The sequence below is a fragment of the Nomascus leucogenys genome, chromosome 8 (assembly GCF_006542625.1).
Source record: "Nomascus leucogenys isolate Asia chromosome 8, Asia_NLE_v1, whole genome shotgun sequence".
Classification (NCBI taxonomy): domain Eukaryota; kingdom Metazoa; phylum Chordata; class Mammalia; order Primates; family Hylobatidae; genus Nomascus; species Nomascus leucogenys.
In genome coordinates, this window is record NC_044388.1 from 96,621,965 (window position 1) to 96,644,303 (window position 22,339).

The following is a 22,339-nucleotide window of genomic DNA, read 5'->3' on the forward strand; positions in this document are numbered from 1 at the left end:
GGTGATCATTCAAACTCCTTAGCAACACCACCAGTTTCCTGGTTAGTGTCCTACTTCTGCAACCATTCCTTCTGTCTCCTTTGTGCATTCCTCTCCCTATTCCTGAAATTCTGATGTCCTCTGCAGTCCCATCATCAACCTTCTTTCCCATTCTATACTCTCCTTGGATAAGTAGGTCAGCTCTCAGAATCTTAACTCACACCTGTACACAAGGGATTCCTAGATTGACCTCTTCAGGATTGAGCTCTCTCCAAATTTTAGGCATGCACATTATCTGCCTCCTGGACCTCTCATCTGGATGGTCCATGGGCTCCTCAAAGTCAGCATTTTCTAAACAGATTCATCACATCTACTGTTACCGGGGGGTCCTTGCTCACAGAGCTCCCAAGATGGTGGCGAGCCACTTCCCAGATGGTGGCAGACCGCTTCCAAGATGGTGGCAAGCCTTGTATTCTCTGACCTGGGGTTCTTGGCCTCACGGATTCCAAGGAATGGAATTTTGGGCCATGCGGTGAGTGTTATAGCTCTATTAGAAGCCATGGGTCACAGAAGAGAACCGTGAAACCCAGTGACTAGTGTTCGGCTCGATTAGGACGAACCCAGGCACTTAGCTGTGCAAGAACAGTGGCAAGCCTTTAGCCCAATCGGGAGTGGCAATGGGCGCCTCGCTGGATCAGGAGCACAGCGGACACCCTGCCATATCCGGAGGGATGGAAGTCAGTGGCGGGTCGGCGACAGCTGCGAACAGCAGTGGTGGACGGCGAGCGAAAGCTCAGCTCGAGCCGTAACAAACATGGACCAGAAGAGTGCAGTTGCAAGATTTAATAAAGTGAAAACAGAGCTCCCATACAAAGGGAGGGGACCCAAAGGGTGTTGCCATTGCCAGCTGGAATGCCTGGGTTTATATTCCGATCCTTGTCCCTCCTGCTGTGCTCTCAGGCAACAGATGATTGGCTATTTCTTTACCTCCTGTTTTTGCCTAATTAGCATTTTAGTGAGCTCTCTGATTGGTCGGGTGTGAGCTAAGTTGCAAGCCCTGTGTTTAAAGGTGGATGCGGTCACCTTCCCAGCTAGGCTTAGGGATTCTTACTCGGCCTAGGAAATCCAGCTAGTCCTGTCTCTCACTACCACTGTCCCAGATCTTGCCATCAACCTCTATTATCCATGCTTTGAACTGAATCAGTGGCACCACCATACCTCTAGTCACGCAAGCCAGACACCTAGAAGTCATCCTTCACTATGCTTCTCTGAAGTCCTACATCTAATCCTCAAATTTTCCCAACCTTATTTCTAATGACTTTGAATCTTATTTCTTAAATAAGCCCCTCCCCCTCCATTCCTACTTGCTGTGCCCACTGCTCTAATTCAGCCTTTCTTGGCTCTCACTGGGGTGCTCGTCTCCCAGCCTCCATTCTCTCCCTCCTGCAATTCACTCTCCAGATAGAGCCAGAGACCTCTCCAAAATGAAAATGTGCTTAAGAGTTTTCAGTGGCCTTAAGTGCCACTTAAGCAGCTCAATAAGATTAGTTTCCCCAACCTCCACCGGCTGGCCACTTGAAGAAGCTTCACCTTCTTCTCTCGCCTCCTTTAAGTTTTACACTTTGTGCTCTGACAACTCCAAACTGTCTGTGGTGCATATGGGGTCTCTCCTAAGTAAACGCCTTGACCAATGTTCTCCCCTTGTCCAAAATGGCATCCCCATCCCTGCCTTCCTTCCCAACTAACTCCTACTTATCCTTTAAGATGCAGCTCAGGCACCTTCTCCTCTAAGCACTGTTCCCCACACACAACATCCACACCTAATCTGGATCAGGTCCCCTTCCCTCTGCCTCCCCAGCTCCCTACACTTCCCTCAATCACAACCCTCAACACTCTTTCTTCCCCAATAGACTTGCAAGCAGAGCTGGGTTTTCTTCTGTGTCTGTTCCTTGCATAGCTACTAGGACAGAATAGATTGCCATAGTAAGGACAAGAAAACAGCACAGAACCATCAGCTACCACCTTGGATTACAAAGGCAACCATCAGGTAGCTCTTTCACTGGCTCACAGTCATGGCCTTGCTTCCCAAAACTCCTTTATCTCAATTTTCTGTTATCCTTCAAAAGATTAGACCTGCATTGTCCACTACCCACATGTGGCTCTTGGCATGTGAAATGTGGTTAGTCTGAATTGAGGTGTGCTGTAAACACATCTGAACTTCAAACGCTTAGTTCTGAAAAAAAAAAAAAGTGTTGACTATCTCGTTACTTTTACTGATTATATGTTGAAATGATTATGTTTGGGAGGGATATATATAATTAAAATTAATTTCACTTGTTTCTTTTTACTTCTTTTAATGTGGCCACTAGAAAGTTTTAAATCACATATGTAACTCATATGATATTTCTATTGGACAGCACTGGATTTCCAGTTGACTAGAGGATCATTTCCCCACTTTCTATACTACCTCAGCTCTCTTATAAACTTTTCATCTAAAGCTAAAAATTCAGGGTAGGACAGGCCAGTCATAGAAGCTAATAAAGAAAAATCTTACTTCAAGTGTATCAGACATACCTTTTTTTCCTTTGATTTTAATGCCATGGTTAAACCCTGAATGGCTTTATCCCTCTTTAAACTATTTTTCTTCTCTGTAGCAATTTCTCTTTCCTTCTCTCTCAGGTCCTCCTCAAGTGCCTAAATTAGATTAGAAAAAGATTCACTAAGTTGATGCGTTCCAACCAAAATGCACTGTAAATATATCTTTAAGAGCACACTCAAATGCAGTTATTCTATCTTATTCCTGTCAACCTGTGATTAATGTTTCCAAGTGGAGCTGAACATAGTGGCATCAGCTCCAAGTTACTGTGTTACCGCTGCAGGCAAGAGGGCTGGGTGAAGGGAAGGGGATCAATCAGTTAAGACGATGACAGCTATTCCTATGGGAAGGATTCCAATGCCTTCTGGAATTTGAGTACAGTCACTCAGAGTCTTTGAAACCATACCAGGTTATTTGGGAGAAATAACAGATAATTAATTTCATTCCTTTTGATGGAGACTGAACTATACATTTATAGTCTGAGTTCATTTCTAAAGATAATCACCACCGCTCTCTTCCGGGCTGTTGTGAGGATCAAACAGGATAATGGATGTGAAAGCACTTTCTAAGCTGGCAGGCATCACACAAAAGCCTCCTGCTGTGAGAGAGGAACCATGGCACATGGACAAGTCCAAATCTTTGCTCTACCTCTTCCTAGCTATGTGCTCTTAGGCAAGTGACCTCACCTCTCTGGGCCTCAGGTACCACATCTGTAAAATGGGAATGCCTACTTCACAGAGTTATTGCAAAGATTAAGAAACCCTTTCTAGAGTACCTTATGCTTGACTGGCATACAGTAGCATTCAATGAATGACAGCTACTGTGACACGGAATTATCTGTTGCACTCAGAATAAAACAAGAGGCAAGAATAGGCTAAATCTTCAATACGTTTTTTAAAATTGTATCAACATACCTGGATCCTCTCTTCAAAGCTGTTTCTCTCCTTCTGATGCTCCATTTGTGCAGCCTAAGAAAAGGCATTAATTGGTGTCAAAAAGGGACGTGCAATCCAACAGCTTCTCCAGAACAATTAGAATGAGCACGTCCTTGTCGTTTACTCACTTCCCCCACTGCTGTGGAACTCATTAAAACAAGTGTCCCCTCCCTCTCTCCATCCCACCCAAAGCCCCGCCTGATTTGAATGAAGAAAAATGTGAAGACAACAACCTACCCTGGTTGATCACCAGCCCCACAGAGAGTAAACCACAGTGCTGCTGAACAAGACGAAGGCCTACTAGAGGGCCGTGCCACGGAAGTGGGAAAGGGAGTTAAGAGGAGGGGCAGGAGACAACTGTGGATTACAGATGCAAACGAACTGGCAGGGCTACAGCATTCACTGCTGTGGTAGGAGCACAGGCCCTGCTTCATGAAGAAACCAAGACTTTCTGTGAACAACCAGAACGTCCCCAATGTGAACATACCACATGCAGCAGCTACTCCAACAAGAATGGAAGGCCTGGACTTAAGACCTACCTGTACTTCCCTGGCCTGCCCAACCTCTTCAAAAGAGCTTGCTGGGGAGGCCGCCTAGGGCGGGGGGCAGGAGTCCAGGGAGGCTTTGGGGTCAGCTACTAGTAACCCGTCTCTTGGAACCTGGAAAAATGTAACAATTCCTCTGAGCCTGAGCCTGTTTCTAAACTTGACAAGGAGACCATGAGCTCTACCTTGCCAGGTGGCTGGGAGGATTGAACGAGGTGGTATACTGAACCCCTCCTGTACTGCCAAGCCCGATACAAGTTAGTCCTCTTCCCACCCCACCTCTCAAGTTGCAGACCAAAGTTGGCCTCATACCTACTTCTAACCAAAAAGGCAAGATGGAAAATAATGCACCACAACTGTATCCTAAGAAAACCCAAAGGATGAAAATAAAGTCCCCAGGTAACAACAAATCAACACATTGTAAAACAGAGGTAAGCAGGTAGGGACTGGTTTTCTTTAAGCAACTCTTTATAGGAACAGGAGGCTGAGAAGGAAAAAGAACGCCAGGGCCCCTGACAAAGGCAGTTTCTGCTCACTCCTCAGCTGACAGGGGACTCATATTTAGAAGCAGGCTGTGTGTGAACCATGAGGACTGAATGTGCATTCCATCTCCCACAGAGGAGTCTGGTTGGCTAATTAAAATCCCCTCTTCATGTCCTGTCACCTCACCTCAGTTTCTCTCTCCTTTTCTTCCCTTGGAGCAGCACAAAGTCCTCGGAGCTCTCCAGATGACACATTCTCATCAGGAGATGCCATCTGAGATTTCTCCTCTTTAAGGCACTGAATTAAAGCTTCTTTGCTCTTCAAAGACAGCTTCAACTCCTCAATCAGTCTAAAACAGAACAAAATTTAAATATTAATTCTAAGCTGTTCTCTTAGCTCAGTGGAGCTGGAGGAGGAAGGAAATGGGGCCAGATATCTTCAAAGTAGACATATACCATGGCTGAACACAAACAGAATCACATTTTGCAGGTAGGAGATTAAGCGCCAGAATTCGTGTGACATTAACTGGTCCCCTACCTGCCTCCAGCCTGGCTCCAGTCAATTCAACTCTGAGCTTCTGGACTCTCGCCAAGCTGTGCTCCTGTTCAAATACCTTCAACAGCCCCCACCAACAGCAGTGGACTACTAATTCTTTTAGCCAAGAAATCCTCTCTCCAAAAGAAATGTCACTGAAACCTAAGCGAACAAAACCAGTGAAGCAGAGCTGTTCCGTTGAGTGTGGAAAAAACGGAATGTCTTGCCAAGGCTTCTCAGGGCAAAGTTTAAAAACACTGACTCTCATGATAAAACCAACCCAAATGTCCAACAATGATAGACTGGATTAAGAAAATGTGGCACATATACACCATGGAATACTATGCAGCCATAAAAAATGATGAGTTCATGTCCTTTGTAGGGACGTGGATGAAGCCAGAAACCATCATTCTCAGCAAACTATCACAAGGACAGAAAACCAAACACCGCATGTTCTCACTCATAGGTGGGAATTAAACAATGAGAACACTTGGACACAGGAAGGGGAACATCACACACCAGGGTCTGTTGTGGGGTAGGGGGAGGGGGGAGAGATAGCATTAGAGATATATCTAATGTTAAATGACAAGTTAATGGGTGCAGCACACCAACATGGCACATGTATACATATGTAACAAACCTGCACGTTGTGCACATGTACCCTAAAACTTAAAGTATAATAAAAAGAAAAGGAAAAAATAAAAAAATAAAAAAAGGTGAAACTCCTTCCCAGGCATTCCAGGTCCTAGGTCTTAGGGCCTACCAGATCAGAGGGCCCTGCCGACAGCTTCAGTCTCATCTCTCACAGGAAACCATCGCCCTCTCCGTCTCCACTCAGTAGCCTCACTTCCAGTTCTCTCCCAAAGCCAGACTGTTTCATGCCTCTACACCTTTGCTCATGCTATTCCTTCTACCTAAAATGCCCTTCCCCACCCTACCCCCACCTCACCCCCACCTCTAACTGACAAACACCCATTCATCCTGCCAAAGCTAATTAAGCATCACCTCCCCTCCAGGAAGCTTTGCTACCTGCAGCCCTAGTGACCCCCTCAGGAACAGCTGAACACATCCATCTCTGGGCTGTGTTATCAAATAACACAATATAATTACCAAATTATCCCATATCAACTGCCCCTTGGCCATGGCAAGTAATTCCATCTCTCTGAGCTTGTGCCTCCTCAGCTACAAAATAGGGGTGACTTGGGATTGTGGACTGGAGACAAGCTATTTAAAACAATCTTGCACCACTCCTGGAATATGGTGGAACTCAACAAATGACAGTTGTTATAATTATTACTTTTTCTTTTAACATGCAACAATTAGCCTTTTGTCAGAAGACCCTCAGAATAGCCTTTCTGCAGCTAAACCTAGAAAGCAACTTAGTTTGGTAGAAAGAACAAAGATTTTGCAGTCAGACAGAGCTGCCCTAATGAAGCACAGCTTCCCAGGATGAAGGTAAAGAGGGAGACAAAGGTAACTAAAGCAACTAGCAATGCACTAGGAGACAGGATGCCAGGCAGCACCAGTGCAATACCCCAGAAAACCTGGAAAGAGGTGTAAGATTGCCCTCTAGGGGTTCAACTTTGAAATCGTCACATAATCAATGGGAGAGGTAGTCACCGAACTATATACACTTAAAATTGAAGCACTGTGTTGTATGTAATTTATACACCAATAAAATTGATTTTTTTTTTTTTTTTTCAGTTACCTTAAAGCAAGTTCTAGATAGGGAATAGAAAAAGTAGGCAGGCCTGGTGGGGACTCCCGTGGCCAAGCTGGAGCACCAAGCCCATCTAAGGGGAGGGGTAGCCTCAATCCAGCAAGATGATACCCAGGGCTGCCAATCTCCTAGGTTTTCAAGAGAAGGTGGAAATCCAGACTTCTGCATGAAATTCAATTTTTTACATATTGGCAACTAATTCACACTTTAAAAAATACTGTAAGCCAAACAGATCATATCTGTTGGCATATTTGATCTGCAGGGCTTCCCAGTATTAACTGCCTTAAAGACACAGAGCAGCTCAAAGGCCAGATTGAAGGCAATAAAGTAGCTAAAGCATGTACCTTTAAAAAGGGTGGTGGGAGCCCAGAAAGATATTGGCAGAGTCCATCCACGTGAGGGGTCCCTGGGCCCTAAAGATTCAACACCTTGCCCTGCCCAACAGTGAGTCAATCTGGGTCGCAGATCTGGATCCATCTCACCAGGGCAAAACCAAGGACTCTGGCTCCAGTTCTCTGCTAACCATCTGACCTTGACTTAGCTTCCTAGGCAGGCCTGCCTTCAGGGAGGGAACACACTGATCCTACACACCCAGGAGAGTTTCACCACAAAGAGGGCCACACCCTGAGCAAAAATCCAGAGCTGGCATCTGACTGCTGCACTGGTCTCTGGGAGTGCACCTGGGACACAGCTATCCCTGAGAGACAGCTGCATTCATAGGACTGACACGTTGGGTTTTGGTGCCTCTCCAGTCAGACCTATGGGAAATCCCAGGAAGATGCCGCCTTTTAGCAAAGCTCTGATCCGACATCCATGGAGACTCTACTACCTAGAACACAGTAAGTACTTGATACACGTTAACCCTTCCCAAAGTCCCCCTTCCAAAAAAAGATGAGCAATCAAGCTTCTGTGGCACATGCTAACAGGACCACTCTCCTCTAGGATCACCTTAAAATGTGCCAGGCTCTGTACCTTTATGTGCTGTTCTATCTGCTTGGCAAAGCGTCCTCACCCAACTCGGAGGACTCTTTGTCTGACAAGCCCTCCCCATTCCACACCCAGGCAGCGCTGATCACACCTTGCTTTTGTCACAGCACGGAACCCTGGGCTCACCTCTATCACAGCATCAATCACGACATATATTTTTTTAACATCTGTCCCCTCCCACACTGAGAGCACCATAGAAGCAGGACAACGTTCAGCCCTGCATTCCCAGCATGCATTCCCAAGGCCACACTCAGTAGTTGGTTAAGGAATGAATCTATACTTCCTTTAATTCGAGCTTTAATCCATACACCCAACCACATCCTAGACTCTACTCACTGAGGCTCATAGGCCCTCAAACCCAACATGTGCCAACTGAAGGTATCATCTTCCCTCTCCTTCCACCCAAAAACATTTCCTCTTTTTCCTTTTCCCCCAACAAAATTCAATAAATTGCACCACCCCACAGCTTCTCATGCTCAAAACCCTGTCTCCACTAAAAATATAAAAATTAGCCAGGCTTTTTTGGTGGCGGGCAACTGTAATCCCAGCTGCTCGGGAGGCTGAGGTAAGAGAATCACCTGAACCTGGGAAGCAGAGGCTGCAGTGAGCCGAGATCACGCCACTGCACTCCAGCCTGGAGGACAGAGTTAAGACTCCATCTTAAAAAAAAAACAAAAAAACAAAAAAAAAACGCCTGGGCAAGGGTGTATCACTGTAGCTTTTCCCCTCATCCCCCAGATCCAGTCAGTCACCAAGCCCTTCAAGCTCATCATGTCCACTGTACCTTCTAGCCTGTTCTCCTCCATTCCCAGCTCTCTCACCTCCACCTTGGTCACCATCAGCTCTTTCCTGGATTTCTGCATCAGCCTGAGAACCAGTCTTGTACCCAGCCCCAGTGCCAATCCATTCCCCAAGGGCAGGCAGAAAGACCTTTCTAAATTTAAATCTGATCTTGTCATTCCCTGAAGCCCCACCTTTAACTCTTCGGTGGCTTCTTGTATGCCTTTAAGATAAAACTCAAATTCTTCAATAAGGTCCATGTCACCTCCCCCGCTTCCCTCTCCGCACCTCTTCCCCACTCCTTTCCAGAACACAGCACTCAGGCCAGGCTATGCACCCTCCTGTGCCTGCGTCCTGCCATGTTCCTTCTTGCCTCTCGACTTTCACTCGCACTGTTCCTTTACTTCCCTTTCTCTGTCCAAGTAATTCTTCCTCTTCCTAGTACTTCTCCCAAGAAGCTTTTCCTAATCCCTCTAAACTGAATTGAATAAATATGTTAACCCAGCATTGATCCTACTTAGCCCTTATCATCCTGCTCCTCCCTCCACCCCTCCCACCCTGCTGGATGATAAGCTTCAACTCAAACAATGAGATTCCTGGGGAGAGGAACCCAGGCTGTATCACTCCTTCTTACATTCTCACTGTGCTGAGTAGAAGATGCTCAGGTAATATTTGTTGAATAAAAGGCGTAAAGATCCAACAGAACCAATTAAATGACTGCTCAGCATCTGTCAGGACACTCAGAGGGCCTTTTCTATTCACTCTGCCCCAGGATCTCTTTTCAAACCTATCCCAAACCCTCTCCTTCCCCTTCACAGGCACCAGGAATTCTGCCAGCCTTTTCTTCTTTGGTGGCTGCTCACATACTCTATTCCCTGGGTCCCCTACTCCCAGTTTAACTGCTCCAGACCTGTAGCTCCCCCAGGAAGACAAGCCCATAAGCCTTCTAATGGCTTCACTGCTGATGGGTTGGGAGAGATACAAGGGAACATGGAAATGATTCTGTGGAATTCTCACAGGCTAGTGGCTCCATGGGTGGTGCCTGGAAAGGTCAGTACTCTGGGGGGAGGCTCAGTAGGAGGGCACGTCCCAGGGAAGTTTCTCTTCCTAGCCATGAAGTCAAGAAAAACACAAGGTCTCAAATGGGTAAACCGAGATGATAGATATTCACTCCACTGAGGTCCATGGGGAACCCAGTTTCCTCACTCACCCTGAAATTATTAATCATAAAACTTTCATTTTCCAGATCAAAGCTAAGAAAAGATTGCAGAGCACCAAATAAATGCTCGCACCTCCAAATGCTGAAGCTAGGGCACTTACATGGAGGCATGGGCTCTCCCTCTGGGTCTATTTACTTCTCTTTTACAGATAATCCTATCCCAAGGATTAGGATTTGCTCATCTGATTTTCCAAGCAGCAGACTCCAATCTCCACAGGTGGTACCAAGGCACAAGTAAAAGCAGACAACAGTTGAGGAATCGGGCAGTTAGGCCAAGCACGGAAACAACACAGTAGTGCTCATCAATGCACGGGGCAGGCAACAAATGACCAAGAAAAAGGAGCCAGTCAATATCCTCTGAAACAGATCATTTGCTTTAGAACAATTTCTATGAAATTCCAAACAAGCTTGGCTCTTCAACAGATAGGTCACAGGTTAGCCAGCAGTTGGACTTATATTTAGTTAACCTTCCACTTAGTGACTGCCAAAATAAGGCAAGAGTATCAAAATGTAAGGTTTATGGTAAGGAATAAAATCAACTTTCTCCTGACAAGGTTTTACCAAAAGTTTGGTTGCAAAATACGATGGGCACTAAAGACTGCCTAAAGGACATATCAACTATCCAATAAACTAGAAGGCACCCATTTTATCGTGGATCATCAAAGAGCTCTGTATTTGGTCTACACTGTTTTATTTTTGACACCTTGCCCTGTACTTATTTGCGTCTTGGGCTGCATTAAAAGATATGATGGAAAATAAGTCACATGAAATTCACTGTTATTTCTTGTGGGGACAGTCACTCACTGTTCACTTTGGGAAGAATCACAAGAGAAATTTCCTCTGATAGTGCCAAGTAAAACTGGGCTTCTCCTGAGTTACTAGCTTGTTCTACCTCATTTGCAATGTGAATCTTGTCTCTACCCTTTTTCCTTTGGCTCCCAGGAAGCTTATATGCAAAATCAAATGCTAACTTTAGTATCTGAGTAGAACTTTTCAGCATGAATGTCTGTCGGTAGACTATCTCTGACCTCATATGACTATGCTATTCCTTTTCTCTTCCTCCTGATTTTATCCCTAGTTTTCTATGTAACTGTGTTGGACTTGTTCCCGTTAGTCACTCAAGTCCTGTGGAGGACATGGGGAGAAGGGAGGTATAAAAGGGAAGAAAAGGGAACAATTCTTTCCCCACGCTGCCAGATAATGTGATGTCAGGGTACGACAGGGACAAGAGCCAGACCTGTCTTTCTCATCCAGGACCAGAGCCATCGCCAAGTCCCCCTCGTGCATCTTCTTCATCTCTGAAAGCTTGCTTTCCAAACGCAACCGAAGAGCCTTCTCCGTTTCTGCCCCTGCAAAGGCCTTTTCCAGTTCTGCCTGGGCGGCTGTCACATCCTAGAGTTAAATTAAATGCATTTGATGCAATTTTTCAATACAATTGGGAACATTTTGAAAGGAAATTGGATTAAAATATAAATATTTATGACTTTTTCTCCGGCACATTTCCCCTCCCTGAATTGTACTATACACGGAGAGAATCAGTAATAAATACATTTGCCAGCCATTTTTCCCTCTTGTATCCTGAAGGGTAATAGGCATTTCCAATGGAAAAGACTCAACTCTGTAAGAACTGTATTTTTGGTTTTGAAAAATCAGATCAATATTTACAGCTTCAAGAAGAACAAGGAGAAATGCTCCTCTCAATAATAAACATACATAAATTCCAAAGAGTCACCATAATTTCCATACAAATTCATCCTACACACCCCCACCACCCTATTTTTTTAAGATAATGACTGAACAATTCTAAAGTACATTTTCTATATCTCCAAGGTGATTTAGTTGGCAAAGAGAAAAAAAAAAGCCAAAGCCAACTGTATGTTCTTCCCAAGAGGTCAGAGAAGCCAACAAGGAAGTTATCTAAATCATGCAGGTAGTGTCTGTGTTAGGGAAAAAGGCCCTTGTGGTCATGAAAGTGACCTGGGAGTAGATATGAATCTCCAACTACTCACACCAACTGCCTCCAATTACATCACAAAGATAAACATCAAACAGAATTGGGTTCAAAACCCAGCTCTCCCACGTATGTGCTGTGTGACCTCAGGTAGTTGCTAAACCTCTCTGAGCCTGAACTTCCCAATCTATAAAATAGGGATAACCACCGTCCTATCAAAGAGCTACCGTGAGTCTCCATCAAACGCTTGTTCCATCACAGGAAGCTCAGAAAGAAATGTTGGCTCCCTCCTCCCCGCCCTTGCCCTCCACAGTGCCGCCCCCACCACTACCTCCCCAAGGGGCTTCCTGTCACTCTCAATGAAAGCTGAAAAAAATCATTTATCATATTCTTAGACAACAACAAAGCCTGTTATTTACTAAATGCCAGGCTCTGAGCAAGGAGCTTCATTCGTATTATCTCCCATCTGCATCCAACCCTAAAAAGTTATATCCTAAGACAGTACAGTATAGCAGTTTAGAATGCAGGTCTGAAGCCAGACTACCTGATATTTACTGCCTGTGTGACCCTGAGCAAGTGACTTAGCCACTCTGTGCCTGTTTCATCATCTGTTTAAAAAAAAAAAGAATGAATGAAAAAGGATGACAGAAGTATTCACCTCACAGAGGTTTATTGAAAAGGTTACCTTCCTGTCTATCAAGAGCTTAGAAGGATGTCTCACACAATGAAATGGTAAGCCCACAATAAATTGTTAATACCACAGTTATTATGACAATTACCACTGCAAACCAGGTATCACTGTCCTCGTTTTACAGATGATGAAGCAGAAGCTCAGGGTAGGCAAATACCTTATCCTAGGTGATAAAGCTAGTAAGTGACATAGCAGAGACCTGTCACCCCAACACATGGGAAACCACTTACAGGGAAAAACAAATGAACCAGTAAGTTAGAGCTCATAATTACATTTTCGCTAAAATTCAGAATTTATGATCAGGAGAACCTTCATGTGGTTCTAGTTCTACCACTTCTGACCTATACTATGTTTCTAACCCTCTCCAAGCCTGTTCAAAACACAGGTATTTCGGGCCTAATAGCTACATAACCCCAAGAGGACAATTTAAGGGCCGATATGAACATCATAAATGGAAAACTGTAAATTGCAAAATACAGTGCCTGCTCTTTGTATCCAGAAGTGCTTTTGGTGCCATTTCTCTCCATATCTAAAAAGAACCAGAGTTTCAGGTAGAGAAACTGTGATAAAACAAAAGATTTCAAAGACCAAGAATTAAATAGTATTACTTAATACTAGCTTAAAATAGATAAGGAGACAGGATTTTTTAGCCAGGAAACATCCTGACTCCCATCACAGTGACAGGAAATACCTAACTGAGAGTAAATAGAAGAAGTGACATGCAGTGCCTAATAGAGAAAAGACATTCCATGAGCACCGGCAGGATGGCTGGAGGGAAGCCAGATACCAGGGACCAGAGCTGGATGGACACGTGGTAGACTAAAGGGCAGAGTCTGGTTTCAGGCTTGACTAATGTTAGGTAAGTCATTTCCCTTCTCTGGCCCTCAGCTTCCATATCTTTAAAATAATGGGGCTAAACTAGACAATAAGCAGAGTGGTGCTGTAGGAAGAGCATGGGCTTTAAAATCCGCATAGTTAAACCCAGGACTAAACCTATTAGTATTAGGTTAAGCCTATTACACGAGTTAGTACTTCTCTCTGTATCTCAGTGATCTTACACAGAAATGAGGACCACAAGGGCCAGTTTGTGGGTAAAGGGGTTATAAATTATACATATAAAATGCCTGAAATGGGGCTACAATCCAGGAGATGCTCAATAAGGGTGGCTGTTGTTTCTGCTGAAACTGATGGTTTATAAAAAAAGAAACAAAACTGTGCCAGCCTATTATTAATCCACTATAAGAAATACACTGCCCTCAGGATTTCCAGACTTGCCTTTTCTAAAAGGAGTATTCTTTTGGTTAGGAGATCTTCCACCTGCTGCACCTTCTTTCGAGCATCTTCTTTCACCCGCTGGATTTCAGAGCCACCTGCTTCAGCTAAGCTCTCAACCGCTTTGCTGTAAAAAGAGGCACAGGGGTAAAACATGCAAGAGTGATGGTCTGATGGTCATTTCACAGCCCCAAAGAGACAAGCAATATTTGTTAGTCATTTCTCCCACAGACCTGTGCTGAGCTTCTTTTTCTTTAGCTTAATATTTGTCATTTAAAAACACAGATAAGAAAAAAGTAAGAATCATCCATAATCTTGTCACTCAGGATAACTAAGTCAACATTTTAGCATATAGCCTTTCAGACATTTTCTACAAAAAAGAACCATTTAGTACACATCAGTGAATTGATCTTATTACTTAATATACTATAACATTCTTTTGTGTCAATAAATAAAAGTCTATATCATCATTTTTAAAGGCTGCATATTAATTCAATGTATGAAGTGTACTATAGGTTACTAAATCAATTCTCTATTTTTACAACATTTAAATTGTTTCTCATTTAACACATTGTAGCTGATGATACTCAAAGTTCTGAGAACAGTGCCTGGTACAAAGTAAGTATTCAATAAATGTTGGTGATACTGTTTACTGTAATAAGCAATGTTATGACAAAAGCATCCTTGTATGTCTACTATTCAGTGACTTCCTGAAAATTGATTTCTAGAAAGGGAACAGCTGGGTCACATGGTAAGCCCACTGCTAAGATTCTGGATAGCTACTGCCAAATTTCTCAGCAAGGGGCTTCCAACAAAGCACACTTCCACCAGTGGTGCAAGGAGGGCAGAGAGCTGGTCTGACAAACCAACGTGCAAAGGAGCAGTATGCAACGAAAATAAATCTGCAGGAGTAAAGGTCTGTATACTTCATCTTCTGCCAACTGAAGGGAAAAGCATTTTAAATGCATCAGGATCAATCTGTTTGCGCACTAGCTACCACTTAGGGCATAAAGAGGGGAGATTACACAAGCAGCCCGTACTCCGTGTTACTCTAACGTAAAACACAGAGCACACACTGCTAGAGCACCATGGAATATTCTCTCCACATGACTGGCAGTGGTGGGAACGGCACACCCAAATCAGACGCAGGACTATAACGGCCGATGCCAGAAGATAAACAGTGTCGGACATGACTCTGTAAGACTGTATGAGCAGTCCTCATCAGATTTCTAAAATGATTGCAGGTTTCCAGAAAGCAAAATAATAAAGGAAATGCTTCCACCTAAGGCTGGTTTCTCAGGAAAACTCCAACAGAACAAATCTATTCACCAGCAGCTTCCCATGCCCTACTTTAAAGATATATAAAATTTTTCCAACTGAGAGCCATGTGATCAGACACTCACATGTACAAGCCATGTGAATTTTTTACTGAGAACAATGGAAAGTCAAGAGGGCCATACTTGTTGTCCAAGTCTCAAACATGAGTCGCCTGAAAATAAAGACTTTATTAATATCTTTTTTCTTTTCACCAATAAAGCTTCAGAAGGCCCCAGTGTCATATCATTTTAATGGAATTCAATGTGAACAACTGGAAAGAAAGAACATGGGCTCTGAAGCTGGACAGATCTGCTTCTAAATTTTTACCCTATTATATCCTCAGTGCGACTCTGGGTGAATTACCTAGCCTCAGTAAATTACCTCTCACACCTCAGTTTCCTCGTGTGAAAAATGAGATGATTACCTCTCAGAATTAATGTGCTCACACATGCGGGCCTGTTCCTCTCTGATCGGAGTGCTCTGCACGCTAGCCCTTGGCCTCTGAGGCCCACACAGCGCTGGCTCCTGCTGAGCTGCTGTGAGAGGCCTCATGCTACCCTCTGCTGGGGTCTCCGCTGGCCACAGCCAAGGCACCCATTTCCATTTCCTGATTAACGCCATTGAATGCCATCACCCCCCACTCCCAGGGCTCATTTTTAGATCACTGTCTTGAATTCACAGTGATTCACAATCATTTCTATCACTCCTTGAGGAGCATTCTTTATACACGGCCGAAAGAATTCTGGACGAGAAGCCCTTCCTTCCCAAGCCTTGGCTACAGGATTTCTCCAGGAATGAATTTTTGCTACCCGTACACCAAGGTTTGAGGCCTGGGGCTTTATAGAGCCGCCTCTATAAAATGGCTCACCTCTGCTACCCCTTTCCCTTACCCCTCCACCCTGCCCACCAGAGTGCAAATATGCCGTCTCCCTCCTGTCAGCCCAGATCTAACCTTTGTGTTTTGCCGTCTGAATCACATACATTGTCAAGAGGCTGATTACAATTTTTAACAAGTACTATTATTATTCAGTTTGTTTGAGTTTTAGTTATACCAGTAAAATATATTCCCAATAATAAATGTTCCAACTTTTCATTTATCATCTTTGTGTTTTACAGTTTCTGTGGCAATGAAATTTATACTCAGTAGTATGGTAAAATTTTCCTCTACTAATAGAATTATTATTTTTGTTTGTGTTTTAAAGCTACAGAGATAAAATTTACTCGCAACAATATGACTGCTTTCGTTTTTAATGTCCCCTTATTGTAACTGATAAATATAACAATGGAAAACCAGCCAACAAATATGTTTATTTCACAGCAAGGCACAGCATACTCTGGAGCCAGAGCAGCCACTACACGTTTCCCCACTCCTCAACCTTTGGTTTTCTCTCCACTCAAATGGGAATACTGACTGCCCACATAACTGATCAAATGCAATAAACCCTGTCAAGCGCCAGATGCAGGATGTGGAACATAGAAGGATCTCAGTAAGTGTTAGCTCCCTCCCTCGACCCTTTCTTTCCGTGCAGAATCTGGGCTAACACACAAGGTGGGCAGCAAGACCTGAGGAGAGGAAAGGCTGAGAGAAACTGGTTTCATCTAGCTTTCCACCCAATACAAGAAAGCCAGATTCTATAAATGCCAGCCTCACTACCCTTTTTAATCCTCCACATTTCCCCTGGATTCTTTTCATTCTAATTATGGTTCTTCAGGAAAAAGCAGGGGATTTTCCTGTGGCAGATGTCATATCCTGTCCCCATGCCCCACCAAAAATCCTAACACTGAAAAGGGGAGTTGAGGGTATTATATTAACATAGATATTTTCCATCAACAAGTATCCACCATAGACATACTGCTGGGTGCTAGGAAGCTAGGGTTAAAGAGAAAAGCACGGCCAGGCATGGTGGCTCATGCTTGTAATCCCAGCACTTTGGGAGGCCAATGTGGGGGGGATCACCTGAGGTCAGGAGTTTGAGACTAGCCTGACCAACATGGTGAAACCCTGTCTCTACTAAAAATACAAAAATTAGCCAAGCATTGTGGTGCATGCCTGTAATCCCAGCTACTCGGGAGGTTGAGGCAGAAAAATCAGTTGAACCCAGGTTGTACTGAGCCAAGATTGTGCCACTGCACTCCAGCCTGGGCAACAGAGCAAGACTCCATCTCAAAAAAAAAAAAAAAAAAAAGAAATAGGCACACCTAGTGGTTCCACGGTGGATACTGTCATTGAACAGATACATAGATACTGTGTATATACCAATATACAATTATCTACATACAAAAATTTAAAAAGAACATGGAACCTAGTGCTGAACTAGAAGTCAGGGACTTAAGCTCTAATGCCAGATGTAACCTTCCTGGCTGGGAGTCATGGCCCTTCCCTTTTCCTGGCCTACAGTCTCTCCTCTGTGAAATGGGGGTATTCCTCAAGACTTTCCCAGCTCCCAGAACAATGATGGAATGTAAATGGAAAGTGTTTTATAAACTAAAAAGTGTTACACATACGGTATGATCATTCTGTACCAGCAAAGTCCGTTAAGAGACTGATGTGGGCTAGAGGAAGCCATGTGCGGTTCCAGATCTGAAGCTTTACAAAGGGCTAAGCAATGGAAGGCATTTGGGCTGGGAGGAGATGAAAGGGAAGGAGGTCTGCTGGGGCAGAGTTAGAGCAGCAAAAGCAAGAACATTTTAGCATCCATGAACTGTGTTTGGAATAGAGTTGGTAGAGAGGAAGCTGGAGCAGTTGGGTCATCACGAACATTCTTAAACAGAGCTCATGACCTTAACCCCAGACAGGAATCATCACTGACATCTCCCTTCCCATCCATCACCAAGGCCTGTTGATTCTGCTTCCCAAATGTCTGATTCACCCAGCTACTCTGTCACTCACCTCTCACCTCAACCACTGGACTAGCCTCCTGACTGGTCGCCCAGCTTCCACTCGGGCTGTCTCTACAATCCACTTCCCACCCAGCATCCAGAATGACCTTTTCAAATATAGAACTCTGATTGTGTCACTTGCTTAAAACCCACGACTGCTTTCCATGTGATTTTAGGATAAAGACCAAAATCTCTAGTGTTCTAGACTTCTCATATTCCCTCAGACCTATACATTCTCTTCTCCTTGAACAGTTTCTCTACCCATTCAACTGGTTAATTCCTACTTATCTTTCAGATCTCATCACAAATGCCACCTCCTCAGGGACACTTTCCCAGCTACATAGCCACATCTATATATGCACTCCCCTACCTGGCTGGGCGCAGCAGCTCACCCCTGTAATCCCAGTACTTTGGGAGGCTGAGGTGGGCAGATCATGAGGCCAGGGGTTCGAGACCAGCCTGGCCAACACGGTGAAACCCCATCTCTACTAAAAATACAAAAGTTAGCTGAGCATGGCGGCACATGCCTGTAATCCCAGCTACTCAAGAGGCTGAGGCAGGAGAATTGCCTGGACCCAGGAGGCGGAGGTTGCAGTGAGCCGAGATCACGCCACTGCATGCCAGCCTGGCAGAGCAAAACTCTTGTCTCAAAAAATAATAATAATATATATTTACTTCTCTACCTATAAATTCTCATAGCTCACTTTATTTTTCCTCATAGCTCTTTCCCCAACTTGTGTTTATATATTTATTACTCCAAGTATTTATCACCATCACTCCCACTAGAATGTGAGTCTCATGCATCTGTTTGCATCACCACTATATCCCCAGGAACCTAGTCCACTGCAGCACACAAGAGCCACTTAATAAATATTTTCTGAAGAAACGAATAAAGCTAGTCAGACCACACAAGCCTGAGCAGTTTGGGAAATATACACATATAAACATGTGCACAAGCCTCCAAAATACTCAATCCCATGTGTTGCTATCGAGGAGTGTATGCAAGCCTTTGTGAGCTGAGGTTTCCATGTGTATGAGCTTAACTAAAAACTAGTCCAAGCCAAGACCTGCAGCAGGTAGGGCACTGGGTATGAAACAGACCAAATTCCATTACTGATCTTCAAGCTTGATAAAGTAGATTTGCCTCCCTGCCCAGAAAATAATGTACTTCAAAAAACAACAACAACAACTTGTTAATCTGGTGATATTTATCACTTCACTCATTCATTCAGAAAATACCAAGTGTGCAAGTTCAGCATAACCCGGAGAAGAAGCCTGGGACTGGCATCCTCTAGTCTGCTGAAAGCCAACAGCACGCCAGCTTCCAGCTGCTGGACCCTGTGGCAATGAAAGGAATTACAATGGCCTGGCCCAGAGCAGTGTAGCCGTGCCCTAAACCAAGAACTCCATGGTCCTGGCCTACCACACCCAGCAGGAACTCTATTGCCAGGACAAATGAAGCATTTCCACATAAGCTTCTGGCTAGGATCCTCGGTGAGGCAGCCCTGGAAAGTCTTATTCCATTGTCACAGAACAAAACTTAGCACACTTTGGTATTGCCACTTTACCCACAACACCCTCCATCACTGTACCTTCCTGGCATGTTATTTTTCACAGGTGTGATGGACAGCTCACCAGTCTCTGATAAGCTCTTGGAATAGAGGGGTGGAGGGCTGTCTCTTTTCAGATCTTCGGACAGATGTTAGATTCAAAATACTTGTGTATTTCACAAGTTACTATGTAATAAATGTTTATGAATGAGTGAATAATCAATTGATTCACAGATTGTATTTGCTGAACTGTGTTTGTTGTTCAATATTTGAATAAATGAAAATACTACTTTTCAAATGTTTTTTAAGGAGTAAGAACCTCTCTCAAGCAAAATATTACGAGGATCGCTAGTACACTTAACAGATCTTAAAGAAAAAAAAAAAATAGACAGTTAGCTCTGGCTGAAGCCCCATCCTCCGTCTCCCTGCCTCACCCACCAGGACCCCTTCAAATCACCCCAGGCTTTTACAACAGTAAGAATGAACTACTGATATAATTAACAACATAGATCAATCTCACAAATACATTGTTGAGGAAAGAAGCCAGACACAAAAGGAATCTACTATATAATTCCTTTTATATAAAGTTTAAAACCAGGCAGAACTAACAGTGGTCAGAATGGTAGTTATCTTTAGGGGAGAAAGGTGAGTTCTGAGAACACAAAGAGGGCTTCTGGGGGGCTGGCATGTTCTGTTTCCTGATCTGGATGGTAGTTCCACGGGTGTGTTTGCTTGTGAACATTCACGCTGTACACTTAAGATCTGTTCATTTTTCTATAAGCATGGTATATCTTAAAAGCCTGTTGAAAAGTAAATAATTAAGTAAAAACAAAAACCTCCTTGCAGTCCTCAGAGTCCAGATGGAAACCAACTGTCTTAGAAAAGTGTACGGCTCTATTTCACTGACCAACCCAGTGTAGGCGACTTGCAAGCTTTCAACGGATGATGGTACTCACGAAGCTTTGATGAGCAGCCGCTCTCTCTCCTGGAGTTCCCGCTTCAGACTTTCTACTTCCACCTTGAGCTCAATGTTCTACAAAACAAGATTAAGAAAGAAAAGAAACAATGTAAAATACGGGACCTATGAATGTCAACAATGGGGAAACTGCTTCCAGCACAGACTGACTACAGGATGCTTGTAATAGGCAGATGTTAGATTCAAAAAACCCTCATTAGCCTCAGGGCACAGGGAAAAGGGAATTATTAAACACTGGTGGTCTCAAAAGAAAGACCTGGATTTCGTGAGACTTGGAACAATTATGTAAATGCTCCAAGCTTCTAACAGCCACAGCATTCAAATATCAAGGCATAAATGTCATACAAGGAAGGCTGATTTAAAAATTGTATGCCCTCCACCAAGCAAATTTACAAGCAATTCTGCAGTGTTTTTCCCATTCCCAAGCAATTACTGGTGGTTGTTTACAATCATGCATGTGGTGGCTGTAGCAGTGGGAACGTGTTACAGCTTAAAAAAAAAATAAAACGTGGATGGAAAACAGGAAGCCACATCATGGCGTGTGTCATTTCAATATAAGATTTCAGGGTTCTCACTTGAAAGCTACAACCACATGGGGCAAGCTGTCTATAAGGAGCACCACAACGTTCTCCAGCCAAATGTCTTCCTCTTAACTGACTGCAACAAAGGGAATCACACACAGCCTTGGGCTTACAACTCACGTGAGAATCCAGGGCAAATGGAATTCCCTATGAGACAGTGCAACTATAGGCGAGCAGTGCCACGCCCGTCTTTTCGTTTGTTTGTTTTACAGATTGAGTCTTGCTATATTGTACAGGCTGGTCTTGAACTTCTGGCTTCAAATGATACTCCTGCTTCAGCCTCCCAAAGCACTGGGCTTACAGCTCCTCTTTTATTTTAATAATCCATGCCAATTTTATATTCTACTCCATAATACATGTGTTTTTTGTTTTTTGTTTGTTTTTTTGTTTTTTTATTTTATTATTATTATACTTCAAGTTTTAGGGTACACGGCACAATGTGCAGGTTTGTTACATATGTATCCATGTGCCATGTTGGTGTGCTGCACCGATTAACTCGTCATTTAGCATTAGGTATATCTCCTAATGCTATCCCTCCCCCCTCCTCCACCCGTTTTTTTATTTTTTTTGAGATGAAGTCTTGCTCTTGTCACCCAGTCTGGGGTGCAGTGGTGTGATCTCAGCTCACTGCAACCTCCACCTCCCAGGTTCAAGCAATCCTCCTGCCTCAGCCTCCGAGTAGCTGGGATTATAGTAGGTGCCTGCAACCACGTCCAGCTAATTTTTTGTATTTTTAGTTGAGACAGGGTTTTGCCATGTTGGCCAGGCTGGTCTTGAACCCCTGACCTCAAGTGATCCGCCTGCCTTGGCCTCTCAAAGTGCTGGGATTACAGACGTGAGCCACCACATCCGGCCACATGTGTATTATTTAAACAAAAATATTTCCAGGCCGGGCGCAGTGGTTCACGCCTATAACCCTAGCAGTTTGGGAGGTTGAGGTGGGCGGATCACTTGAGGTCAGGAGTTCGAGACCAGCCTGGCCAACATGGCAAAACACTGTCTCAACTAAAAATACAAAAATTAACCAGGAGTGGTGGTGCATGCCTGTAGTCCCAGGTATTTGGGAGGCTGAGGCAGAAGAATCGCTTGAACCCGGGAGGCAGAGGTTGCAGTGAGCCAAGATTGCACCACTGCACTCCAGCCTAGGCGACAGAGCAAGACTCCGTCTCAAAATAAAAAAAAATCATTTCCAGTAAGATTTACCGTCTCACAGAATATGCCTCCCTCCTTTCTGGCAAGCAGCCCTAGAGAAGCAAGTACTTCGGGATGAGAAGTACAGCCATGACAGTAAGGTCATGGGTGTGTGAACAAAAGGACATGGGTTTAAATTCTGTCTCTACTCT

At 44.0% G+C, this 22,339-nt stretch overlaps 1 protein-coding gene across 4 annotated transcripts in view; it reads right to left on the minus strand.

The window, feature by feature from the left end:
* The window catches only part of CDK5RAP2 (CDK5 regulatory subunit associated protein 2), a 186,914-nt gene that overhangs the window by 130,491 nt on the left and 34,084 nt on the right, over nt 1-22,339 (minus strand). For all 4 annotated transcript variants that reach the window (XM_030817710.1, XM_030817712.1, XM_030817709.1 and 1 more), the window contains 6 exons: nt 20,396-20,472; nt 13,696-13,819; nt 11,016-11,170; nt 4,725-4,887; nt 3,490-3,543; nt 2,554-2,673 (listed from right to left, as the gene is read on the minus strand). In XM_030817710.1, the coding sequence (XP_030673570.1) occupies nt 2,554-2,673; nt 3,490-3,543; nt 4,725-4,887; nt 11,016-11,170; nt 13,696-13,819; nt 20,396-20,472 (693 nt within the window). The remainder of the gene's footprint in view (nt 1-2,553; nt 2,674-3,489; nt 3,544-4,724; nt 4,888-11,015; nt 11,171-13,695; nt 13,820-20,395; nt 20,473-22,339) is intronic.